The sequence below is a fragment of the Sus scrofa genome, chromosome 14, assembly GCF_054392235.1.
Source record: "Sus scrofa isolate SSC_HxYL_T2T_F1_AM1 chromosome 14, Sscrofa_HxYL_maternal_Yorkshire_Landrace_v2.0, whole genome shotgun sequence".
Classification (NCBI taxonomy): domain Eukaryota; kingdom Metazoa; phylum Chordata; class Mammalia; order Artiodactyla; family Suidae; genus Sus; species Sus scrofa.
The window spans coordinates 118,173,024-118,185,498 of record NC_139396.1 but is presented as its reverse complement, the minus strand read 5'-3'; the positions used below and the strand labels follow the sequence as shown (position 1 = coordinate 118,185,498).

At 37.2% G+C, this 12,475-nt stretch overlaps 1 protein-coding gene across 34 annotated transcripts in view; it reads right to left on the bottom strand.

The window, feature by feature from the left end:
• Nucleotides 1-12,475, bottom strand: part of PCDH15 (protocadherin related 15) — a 1,617,506-nt gene that overhangs the window by 388,090 nt on the left and 1,216,941 nt on the right. For all 34 annotated transcript variants that reach the window (XR_014827612.1, XR_014827610.1, XR_014827605.1 and 31 more), the window contains one exon: nt 3,098-3,268. Coding sequence is in view for 13 of the 34 variants with exons in the window: in XM_084996683.1 (XP_084852809.1) it covers nt 3,098-3,268 (171 nt within the window). In the remaining 21 variants the exon portion in view is untranslated. The remainder of the gene's footprint in view (nt 1-3,097; nt 3,269-12,475) is intronic.

Sequence of the window (12,475 nt, the reverse complement as noted above, 5' to 3'; positions counted from 1 at the left end):
GTTTGTTGGATTTGTGTAATATTATTTTTATGATATCTTAGTTCATGGGTTAAACCCTGTATTAGACTACCTTTTAAAGTTTTTTTCTGCGCTGATACATTCTGCATGCATTGTAGTAGAACTAGAATGGTTTTCCAAGTCAAGAATACCAGTAAGATAATTGGTGGAAAATTTCATACCAACCCAGCAGGTGAGCAGATGTCAAAGCCTTCAAAATTTGAAAAATCCATTCAGAAATGGATCAGCAAATATGTAATTAGAGCCATCATGTACTGTTTAGTTGACATAAATGGTTAGTTCTCTTGTTCTGAATATAAGATCTTATTTATTGAAACTTCTAGAAATTTTAGCAAAATATGGAAATAGCAAAGTAAAAAAAGAAAAAAATAATAATAAAATGAAAGAGAGATATAAACATAGCATGTGAATGTTAGAATGTGAAATTTTAACTACTCTACTTCTTAATCCTAGTGATCCAGATGGGATCCAAAACAGCACGTAAATGAGCACATGGAAACTGATGCCAGTACCACAGCCGATTTTCTTTTCCTGTGATTGCCACAATAAATTTCCTTCCCTGTATGTTCTACACTCCTCCCATCAGGAGATGGCATATACTTCTCCTTCTTGAATCTGGAGCAGAAGTGACACTGTGAATTACAAGGCCAGTTCATAAAAATTTGTCTAATCTCTAGGGAAATTTGTTCTTAGAACCCAATGCTTTGCTATGAGGAAGCCCAAAGACCCTAGGAAAGACCTACATAGAGTGGAAATGAAGCCTTCAGCTTGCAGCCCTTGTTAAGCTAGAGCCTACTGCCAGAATCAAATTGCTAAATTAATCATTTTGAAAGGGGTATCCAGTACTCAGGTAAAGTGCCCTAGTTGATACTGTGTGAAGCAAGGATAAGGTATTTCCTCAAGTCTGCTAGAATTGCAGTTTTAAGAACAAATTTAAAGATTGTGATTTAAAGTGTTATACAATGGCTGATAATCAGAACAAGTGCCTAATTTTTCAAGTAAACATATTTAATTGTTTTTCTACATGGCAATAAAAATATAATGTTTGATGAATAAAAATTTGTCATAATTACCTAAATCTGCAACACTTAAATTCTCTTTGTTTCACAGAATGTTAAAGAATAAGTTGACCTGTTAAAAACGATGATGAAGCATAAAGTTTGATCATTCTGGAATTTATAGTATGACATTTAATTCAAGATGCATGGTTTTAAAAGAAAATACTTTTTACTTGTTTGCTTTTTACTTTTTACTTGTTTGAAATAAGGGTAAGTTATCTAAACTCTATACCTCAGTGATCTCATCTATAAAGTGACTGTAATAGTAGTAACTATCCAAAAGGACTTCAGTTGATATTTTTGTAGAGTTTAGCACAGCTCATGCCAAACTGAACAATCTAAACAATCATTAGTCATTACTGTTATTTACATTATTACCCCGAATCTGGAGCATGGCTTTGTCTCTAACACCAAACTTCATAGGAATGAGAGAGATGCTTAGTCTGCAATCTGGAGCAGAGAGGAAATGATGCTCAAAAATCTCTCAGAAAGTCAATACAGTCTGCTTCTCAAGCTGTAACCTCCATCCTTTCAGTACATCAAGTACTATTAAACATTCATCACACTGGTTCATTGATTTTAGTCTTATCGTATCAGTATTGCCCTTCTCTTGAGATCTCACAGGTACACCAGCTACATAAATTAACTTGGAAAAATAAGTTGATATAAAAATTATTTTTCCTCATGATTTCAATTAAGCCTTTCAAAGAATATCATTGTCTTCTCACTGATATTCAACAAAATAATATCATGACATGTAACAGGTAATCTATGAATGTTTGTCTAGACAAGCTCTATTAGCCTTTTCGTCTGTAAAATTATTCATTTAGCTGAAATTTTATATCATTTTCTTCATTCAGTCTCCATCACAATATTTATTCTTTTTTCCCAGCTTATTTTGCTCATGCAAGCCAACTAGACCAGTGATCATTTATGCCAGCATTCACAAAAGTAATTTCCAAGCAAGAAGAGCTGCTGCTAGTAAAGCTAGCAGATAAAATACTGGATAAAGTAATTGGTAAAATATTGGATAAAAACTTCTTTGAAGTGATTAGAATGAAACATAACTTCCATTAGGAGAAGGAATTTGTTTTATTCTTTAAAAAATCTCACATGTAGAGCGGGTCCCACAAATCATAGTTCTGAAATGTTTGCGAAAAAATTTCAAATACCTTGCAACAAATTTTGACATCATGAGCCAAGTTACTAACCCAGAAAGGTGAATGCTTTCCAGAGGAATAACAAATACATTAATCAAATAGTTGACCCCTAAGAATCTGACTGCTTTAAAAAAGAATTATTTTTTTACTTTAAAAGAAAAATTAATATTTTAACCTAAGTAGGATATCTATTAGCCTTATAATTTTTATTCTTAGATATGTACATTTATCATCCAGGTTGGTCTAAGGTGTGAATTCCGGGCTGACAGATATGTACAGATTTATTAGCATTTAAAAAAGCAGATGCAGAATCAGGTGTAAAAAATATATACTCAGGTCTCAACTTTATGTTTCTTTAAAATACATCTTTAAGAAATAAATATTTGCATTCAGGATTCATCAGCTCCCATCTTCAAACAGCCCAGAATAATCTCCAATAATATTTTTAGATTCTAAGAGACAAAAGAGTATATCCTGTTGACCTGTGTTTTGTGACTTAGGACTGCATATTTACATGTGAATTTAAGGAAATACTGGAGTAATTTCTTGGTGTTTCCCATCATAAGCTGGCAGCTGAATTTTGTTAAGATTTATACATAAAAATAAAATATAATAAAGAGAGTGAAATGGAGTATTGCTTCATGACATATTTTTAATATTGTAAATGATATAATTAATTATGCATTGTGACCAAAAATTTGACCCTACTGTCTGTCTCCAAATGGTTTTGGACATAAAAATTTTTCAACACCCATACTTGAGCTTTGCTATTTTCCCTAAATATGTGTTCAAAATACTTGAATATATCTTACTGGGGTCAGGTAGGTATAAGCAAAGAGGAAAAGATGAGAATACACTTACTGGAGTTCTCAACTCAGGTATGGCAGCTTGATAGGTGAGTGGGCGACAATCTCGAGTGTTTGGCACGAGGACACAAGGAAGAAACATTGGACCCAAATCATCTCCATCCAGAACATCCACTGTGAGGGTGGTGGTGGTGGTTCGCCGTTCATTCAGATTTTGTGCACGGTCCTATAAGGGGAAAAAAAAAAAAAAAAGAACTCAAGATGGACTTAATGTTCCCTTTAGCTTGATTAACCTATGGACAGTAAGCTTCCTGAATTTGTAGGAATCTGACCTCCATTTTCTTAGAGCATTTACTTTAGAAAACTTGCAATTGTAAATACTTTCTCTGCCCCTTTGAGAGGTCAATCCTTTCCCAGCTAAAACATTTTTACCAGTTTTATAACCCAGGACTCTTATTCCAGGAACTGGGAATCGTCCATTTGAAATGCAATAATCAAGGAAGGCAGAACATTTATCTCCCAGTCCTTGTGGGAGGGTAGGAACCTAACTTCTATAGGAGGCTTTCTCCAAGTTCTGAAACTATCTCCCATCATGAAGATTTGGAAATTTTTACTTTTCATTGAGAAGACTAATTAACACTCAATTCCTTCACTCTGTCCCCACCTCAGCTTTTTTTTTTTTTTTTTTTGATGATGTTTCAAGCAATTAAAATTTATTGGATTAATGTTGGTCAATTGAAAAACAAATGAAAAAGAAAGGGGGTAAATAAAAGAAAGGAAAAAAAAAGCACTAGATCGTCTGTACTCTTATTATATGTCTCACATAAGATTGTCTATTATGAAGCATTTTGAAAGCCTTCCTTGTCTCCAAGTAGTCTGCTGACATCAATAAAATGACTTAGGTTTCCAAGTTTCTAAATAAGAATTGTTTTATCTTGTTTCTTCATTCTTTGGGACTCTAAAAAACTACAATTTTTGAGAAGAGTTTCCTTGTAGCAGTAAAAGGAATTATTTCAGCTCTTTCTTTTCCAGTAGTCACAAATATTGCCAAAAAAAATACAACTTTTTTGTTATTGTTTTTGTTTCTGTTTTGTTTGTTTGTTTTGGTTTTTCCATTTTTATTGGTTATAAAGTGTTCAAAGGTAAGAAAGTAAAAAATCTCTATTGATGGAATTTTGTAAGTACAACCTTTCTGGAACACAATAACTTTGTGACTCTGAAACTGAGCAGGATCTTGTGGGACCATCCTGGGTACAAATCCTTTCTGTGTCCCCTGTTTCTTGTTTGCAGGAAATAGGTTTCATTCAGCCTCCTTGACCTTCATTGAGTTCCAAAGGGCAGATTCAAAAGATTGCTAATCAGAAAAATGAGGGGATGCAGAGACAAAAGAGTAGCAATCAAGAAACACAGCAGTGGGAGTTCCTGTTGTGTCTCAGTGGAAATGAATCCGACTAGGAACCATGAGGTTGTGGGTTCCATCCCTGGCCTCCCTCAGTGGGTTAAGGATCTGGTGTTCCCGTGAGCTGTGGTTGTAGGTCGCATACGTGGCTCAGATCTGGCATAGCTGTGGCTCTGGCATAGGCCAGCAGCTATAGCTCCGATTAGACCCCTAAACTGGGAACGCCCACATGCCGCAGGCACGTGTGGCCCTAAAAGGAGAAAAAGACAGAAAAAAAAAAAAAAGAAAGAAACACAGAAGCGATAAAGTAGGGTCCTGGTTCTTCCTCAAGGGATATATATAACAATACCTTTGAGTTCTTCTGCAGAAGCTAAGGCCCCCACCTCCCAGGTGGACGATGGAAAGTTCATGTTGAACACTACCCTGTTACCTCACCACCAATCAATCAGAAGAAAGTCTGCACACACTGGAAAATAACAAAGACTCTGACCCCTTCCTCAAATGATTAACTGCAATGAACTTCCCTTTTTTCCCTTTAAAAATTTTCTTTTCATGCAGAATCTTTAGAGTTGATTTTTGGACACAAATCCACCTTCTCCCCAGGTTTCCATCCTCCTTAATAAAACAACCTTTCCTTTTCCAACAACACTTTTCTCTCAAGTACTGGCTTTTGTGAACAGCTGATCCTGAGTTCAGTAACAACTCTAGTATTCTCTGATGTTTAGATCCCTTATAAGACAGTTTTAGGGTCAAATCATGGGAAAAAAGTTTAAACTTCTAAAGTGTAAGGATTCATTCAGACTCTCAGAGTTCATATATAGAATATTTTCAAGACATTAGAGATTGAACATATACAGAAAGAAGCCTTTTTGGAGCTTCTGTTATCTTACTAAAAACAGAAACTTTTGCAAGTGAAGCTGCCAAGAATCTCTTCTCTGGTGGAAAAAGGTGGAAAAGAAGGAGGAAAAAAAACACGAGTCCTTGCATAAACATACATTATCCCAAACTTAATTTTTCTCTTTAGAAACTCACTCATTGTTCCCACATAAGCATTTTCTTCCTCTTTCTGATAGGCATAGGGTAAGATAGTTACACAGGTAGTTTTAGAGGTCCCAGTAGAGGCCCATAGATAGAGAGGGAAACCTAGGAAACTTTGGGAGACCACTGTAAACTAATAATTGCTCAAGGAAGCCATCAGAACAGTTTTATTTAAAACCATGAATAAAAGCAAGATATATGCCTTAGGTCATTAGGCCAAAGATAAAATGAACCCTGCATTCAAGATCTGGGGATAATGAGCCTTAGGATCAAGGACAAGAATTTAGGGAAAGGTGACCTCCCAAAGGAGGAGACCCTCATCATACAGAAACCTGAGATGATTCAACATATTTTAGCATATGTTACCACCCTGCTGCTAATTTTAATAAGCACCCTGTGACAGCCCTAGTTTGATCTCATAGGGTCAAATACTCTCTTACCTGATAAGAAGGAGGAGTTAATGATGTAAGCCTGACATTTACTTGAAGAATGAAGAAGGCAGTCTTTTCCCATTCCTCACTTTCCTTGGATTATAAAATTGTAGCCCACCTAACTAATCCTTGGGGCAGAGCCTTCTCTCTCAAGTGTCTTAATAAATCTATTTCTTGCCAAGCACTTTGTCTGTGCTGAGATACAAAGAACCTGGGCCTCAGTAAGTCCAGATAACAGGTGAATGATTCCAATTTAAAAAAAAAAAAATTGCGAGTTCAAGTCCCCATAGGGGTTTAGGCTGGATTCAAGTCAGAAGTGTTTTGGTTTCACTTCCTAATTAAGTAAGGTTCATAAATCCTCATTTTTAGCTGTTTAGGGACCAACTTCTTTTGTTTGTTCTCATATGCATCTGAAAATGTTTCATTCTTTTCTCCTATTAATCTGGTTTTTTATTACTTTTATTTATTTTTTGGTCAATGTTATTTTTATTTTTATTTTTTTTAGGGCTGCACCTGAGGCATATGGAAGGTCCCAGGCTAGGGGTCGATTCAGAACTGTAGCTGCTGGCCTACACCAACAGCAACTCCAGATCTGAGCTGCATCGCTGCAGCTTGCAAAAAAGCCAGATCCTTAACCCACAGAGTGTGGCCAGGGATGGAACCCACATCCTTATGGATACTAGTTTGGTTTATTACCCCTGAACCACAATGGGAATTCTTCATCAGTTTAATTTCAAAGACCTTGATTAGTAAATCTAAGAGGACAGAGAAAAACATTTTTCCTTCTCAAGAAATGAATAATCATAATCGAGATTAATAATGGAGTATAGGGATAATTACAAGTGGTTGAATTTATAGGGTATAGAGATTTTTTTAAAAAGTCTTATTTTACTTGTTCTAAATTTTCCATGTATGTTTATTATATCTAGTACAGCTGATAGTATAGTAGGAGCAGCAAATGACACATGAGAGAATTTTGGTAGTCCACAAATTTGTAAAAATTATACTTTAAATGCATATATAGAGAAGTCTTAACCTAAATTTTTATAAAACATGACTGATTCCTCAAACCTACTATTTTAAATTTATGATTGTGTAGGGGAGCAGAATTTGCCATCCTTAAATATGTCTCTGGCATAAGGATTATTTTAGGCTGATTATTTTAAGAAACTGCATATACAGAAGAAGCTCTGAAAGTTGAGTAAACATTATCCTTTTGTAAGAGACTTTTACAGGTACAGGGAAATCTCCATTTGTAAGGAATTCTCCCTGGGTGTACCAGGAAGAAGGAGATTATCACATCTCTAGAAACTCTTATCATGCAGATGACAATTTAAATCTGCCTATCAACTTTAACCTGGTTTACTGAGCTTCTCTTGGTAACTTCCCATAACTGACTTTCTATCCCAATATCTTTTTGTGTGTTTAATTGAAGATGGTATTTAAGGTGAGGGCTTCTGCCATTTCAGAGGAGAGTTAACCACCTTAACTGTGTTTCTCCCATTTATACTAGAGGTAAACCTGTAATAATCCTTTTGTTTGCTTTTCTTCTGTTAATCTGTTCTATATCAATGTGATTATTATATCAGCCAAATAACCTAGAAGAGTGGAAGGGAAATTTTTTCCACCCTTACAATTGCTTAGAGGGTGATTTTTAAAAGAGACTGAATCATTCTAAAGTTAAGAAAAATATTAACTGAATAACATTTTATGTGTTATTGAATGTTGAAAAAAAAAAAAAATTCCAGAAGCAGTATTTCTACACTTGCGTGTCTCTCAGCCTTACACCTTATATGTGAGCTGGTGTCCTATGGGGCTCCTAGGCACCCAAGCCTTTCTGTGTCCTCCAAGTCTTATTTTTAGCAAATAAGCCTCAGCCTCTAAGACCTTCCAGAATTCCAAAGGGCAGTTGCTAATCAGGGAAGGAGAGGATGCAGAGACCAGGGAGGAGTAGTCAAGAGAAAATAGTGAAGCCTTGGGCAGGGTCCTGGTTCCTCCTCAAAGAATACACAAAACAATGTATTTGAGCCTTTCTGTAGAACTAAAACCCCAACAAAAGGAAGAACTATTTGATGTAGCATTCTTCATTATGTGAAGAGGGACAAGTAGAACAAGTCCTAGGGTCACTAAACACTAGCTTTGAGAAACAATGCAAGCTTGCCTCTACCCTGATCCTTATCTATGGCCCTAATCCTTATTCCACTCCCCAAGATGTGAAACCACCTCCTAACCCCTTCCAAAGCCAGTACAGTATTTAAGGCATTAGGCTGCTGTGGCCTCCTTTATCTTGCAAAGCAATAAAGCTATTTTTTCTCTCCTTTACCCAAAACCCTGTCTCTGCATTTCAATTCAGCACATAAGCTGAATTTCAGCCACAGGAGGAAGGAAGAAAGAAAGAAAAGTTCAGATAACCCACTATTGAGAGGGAAAGAATTTTACTTTACCCTTTTGATAGGGATGGAGTAGGCACAGGTATTTATAGAAGTCCCAGTAAAGGACTTTAGATAGAGAGGGAAATCCAGAGGATGTTGGGAGATCACTGTAACTTAATGTATTGCTCAAAAAGCCATGAGTACAGGGCATGCTTTCTTGACTAATAGAGGTATGAGAATTGCCTCAGGTCATGGGTGGGGGATGGGATGAGGCCAGCATTCAGATTCAGATCAAGGGCAGGAGTTTGAGGATCACCCTTCTGCTGATTTGAATACACACCTGACCAGATACCAAAGAAGAGCTATTACTCCCAGAAAGGAAGAGGTCATCTTTTCCCGATCCCACTGCCCGTAGATGATAAAACTGTAGCCCACCTGGAGTTCCCGTCATGACTCAGTGGTTAACGAATCTGAATAGGTTTCGGGGTTCAATCTCTGGCCTTGCTCAGTGTTGCCATGAGCTGTGGTATATGTCGCAGATGCGGCTCGGATCCTGCATTGCTGTGGCTGTGGTGTAGCCCACTGGCTACAGCTCCAATTAGACCCCTAGCCTGGGAACCTCCATATGCTGAGGGACTGGCCCTAAGAAAAGGCTAAAAGACAGGAAAAAAAAAAAAAAAAAACAAAACTGTAGCCCACCTGATCCTGGGGGCACAGCTTCTGTGCCTGCCTGCTTGCATCTCTCACAAGAGTCCTATCTTAATAAATCTATTCTTGCCTATCACTTTGTCTCTCGCTGAAGTCCTTCTGCATGGAGGGACGAAGAGCCTGAACCTCAGTGAGTCCAAATACCTCGTGAGTGATTCTAATTTAAAACCATGGCTTCAAGACCCAGTCTGGATTTAGGCTGTGTTCAAGTCCCAGCACATGGATTCAAGTCCCAATCTTTGTTTAGGCTAGGTTAAGGCCAGTGGTGCTATCAGTGTCACTTTCAGGTTCTTGGCTGAAACTCCTCAGTAGCAAATGACAGATTAACAGGAGTAGAATACATGGAAATTGAATAACATGTATGCCTCCTGTATACAAGCCAGATAACCAGAAAAAAACTAATTCCTTAAACTAGTCTAGGCTATCATCTTAAATAGAATCTTCAGCTAGAGATTAAAATAATAATAATAATAGTAATAGAAAATGTTGGGCAAGTGAAAGCCAGATTTTCAGGCAAAGCACAGTAAACAAGGGTATAATTGCAATGAATATTTAAATCCTCTTCTCCATTGAAAAGTGTTTTAGAGGAGTTTCCATTGTGGCACTCCGACAAATCTGACTAGTACCCATGAGGATGCAGTTAAATACATGGCTTCACTCAGTGGGTCAGGGCTCTGGCGTTGCTATGAGCTGTGGTCAACGTGAGCTGTGGTGTAGGTTGCAGACACGGCTGGCTGGGATCCTGCATTGCTGTGGGGTAGGCCAGTAGTTGCAGCTTTGATTAGACCCCTAGCCTGGAACTTCCATATGCCCCAGGTGTGGCCCTAAACAGCAACAACAACAACAAAAAGCATTTCTAAAAATTTAGTCACCCTCATCTTCCTAGTGCAGACAGAAAGGTACACTTACAAGTGGAGATTTCCCTTATAAATGCATATTACTTGTACTGACTTTTCAGAGATTCTTTACCTGTTTTTTTGATTGCTTGCTTTTAATACACAGCCTAAAATGATTAGTATACTCAATAAAATCAAATTTATAATTTATATCAAGATGAGAAAATTCCCTCCCCTTTAGTGTTTATTGTGCATCTGCATTAGCCAGACATCCTTAGGAAATATTCCTTCCTAATCTCATCAGGGGTCACAACTCCCTAGGAAATAACCTTCCTTCTTAATCTTGTATGGAGTCATGATTGCTCATGACCCACTGCTCTTTGAATGTGTAAATGGAGATTACATAAACTGTCTATAATATATCAGTTAAGGCACAGTCCTCTGTTTCAAAAACATAAGTAACTGTGTTTCAACCTCTGATAAGCAGAAGAGTTCTCCAAGCTCTCTGAGAGGCCATTCCTGGGTTATAATCCTCAATCATGCTCAATTACATAACTTTCTTAGATTGACTGATTAATTTTTTGTAAACATGCTAAAAAGGCTTATTTTGGAGTGACATATTCAACGCCCCTTCACTACCATGAGCAGAGATGCAGCAACCAAAAAAACACCAATGTGGTTTCCACTGTGAACTGGAGTTTGGAACTTGCCATCTGCCTCTACACAGGGTGAATCATGAGCTGCTGCAGATGCTGCCCCTCTACACCTCTGAAAGGAGCTCAGGGTGGAGATCAGGCCTAAAGCACTCTGTGCTCTGGGAAAACTGGCAGAACAGGTCTTCAGGAGAAGATATTTTCAGGAGAAGATTTTATGAGACCGATTCTTGCATCTCCTCTTATCTAGAAAAGCACTAGAATCCTTCATGGTGACATCTGCTCCTTGTGACTAGTAGTAACCTTCAGGAGACAAGCAGCAAACTTCTGTAAAATGTGTGCATGTACCTCCCCCTTCACCAAAATTACATATATACTGACATTTCTGCCTGCCTCTTTAGAGCAGTATTTCAGAATTATCTGAAATGCTGCCTCCCAGGCTATAGTTCTCATTTTGCCCCCCCAAAAAACTTGACTCTCAACTTCTAGGTTGTGTGTTTTTTTTTTTTTAAGTTGACACTAAACATGGGAAGATTCCCCAGAATTTGTCCCCAATAAATAGAACTTAAAGAATGACATGGAAACAGGTTTCACAAACATTCCTAACTTGTGAGCCTCTGGAAGGTGTTAATCCATGATGCCTTCTCTTAGTTAAGAACCAAATTTGGTCTTTAAATACTGTCTAAAACAAAGCCCCTGACAATTAGGATAAAAATCAAAAAGGAAAGAATATTTTGTTCTTTCAAGTAAAAAGTTGCTGCTCAAGACTTCTGAATAAAGGAAATAACATTCTAAATTCGGAGTGGTATAAATAAAACATTTTTTTCATAAATATTTTATGGGATTTCATTAAGTTTACATTTTCATTAATTGCTATGTAAAAATTCAATACATATTAAAAACTACCCCAAATCATTTCTTCCTCTATTATTTTCCTTCCTCATTTCTTTTCCATCATTTTAAAAATAAGATAATTTTTTTTTAATTTTAAACATTTAAAAATAATATGTCATTAGTTTAGGAAATTGACTAACTGGCAAGCATGAATATAACTTTTTTAAAAAGTTAACCAAGTTTTACTGTTTACTTTGTATTTCATCAATATGCATTATACCTATGATATATATATTTGCTAACATTAAACATTTAATTATAAGAAACCTCCTAAGGAAGTGTTATTGACCTTGTTCCTGAGTACTTGGCATCTATTTTATTTTTTTGGCCATGCCTGTGGCATGCAAAAGTTCCAGGGCCAGGGATCAAACCCAAGCCACAGCAGTGACAATGCCAAATCCTTAAGTGCTAGGCCACCAGGAAACTCTGATACTTAGCATCTTTATTCAAAGCCTTCAATCCTCTGGTCCAGTATAATCACAATGCAATTAAAACATGATATCTGACATATCAAAGGCACTCACTGGTTTTTTTTTTTTTTTTTTTGTCTTTTTGCCTTTTCTTGTGTCACTCCCGAGCATATGGAGGTTCCCAGGCTAGGGGTCTAATCAGAGCTGTAGCCGCTGGCCTACTCCAGAGCCACATTAACGCAGGATCCAAGCCACATCTGCAACCCACACCCACAGCTCACAGCAACACTAGATCCTTGACCCACTGAGCAAGGCCAGGAATTGAACCTCATGGTTCCTAGTCGATTTGTTAACCACTGTGCCACTATGGGAACTCCCACTCATTGTTTTCTTAATTAATTATTTAGTAAATAAGAAATTTTCCTGGATATATTTCAAGGAAGACTCTTATTTTTTTCAAAAGAAAAAAATTGTGGGATTCCTTCTGTAGCACACTGGATCAAGAACCCGAGTGGAGTGGCTGGGGAATCTATGGAAGTGCTAGTCTGATCCTTAGCCAGGCAAAGTGGGTTAAAGACCCTGCATTATGTCATACATTGCAGCTGTGGCTCAGATTCAATCCTTGGCCTAAGAACTTTTCTATGTCACGGGTGTGGCCAAAGAGAGAGATAAATGTGCCTAGTAGAATTTCA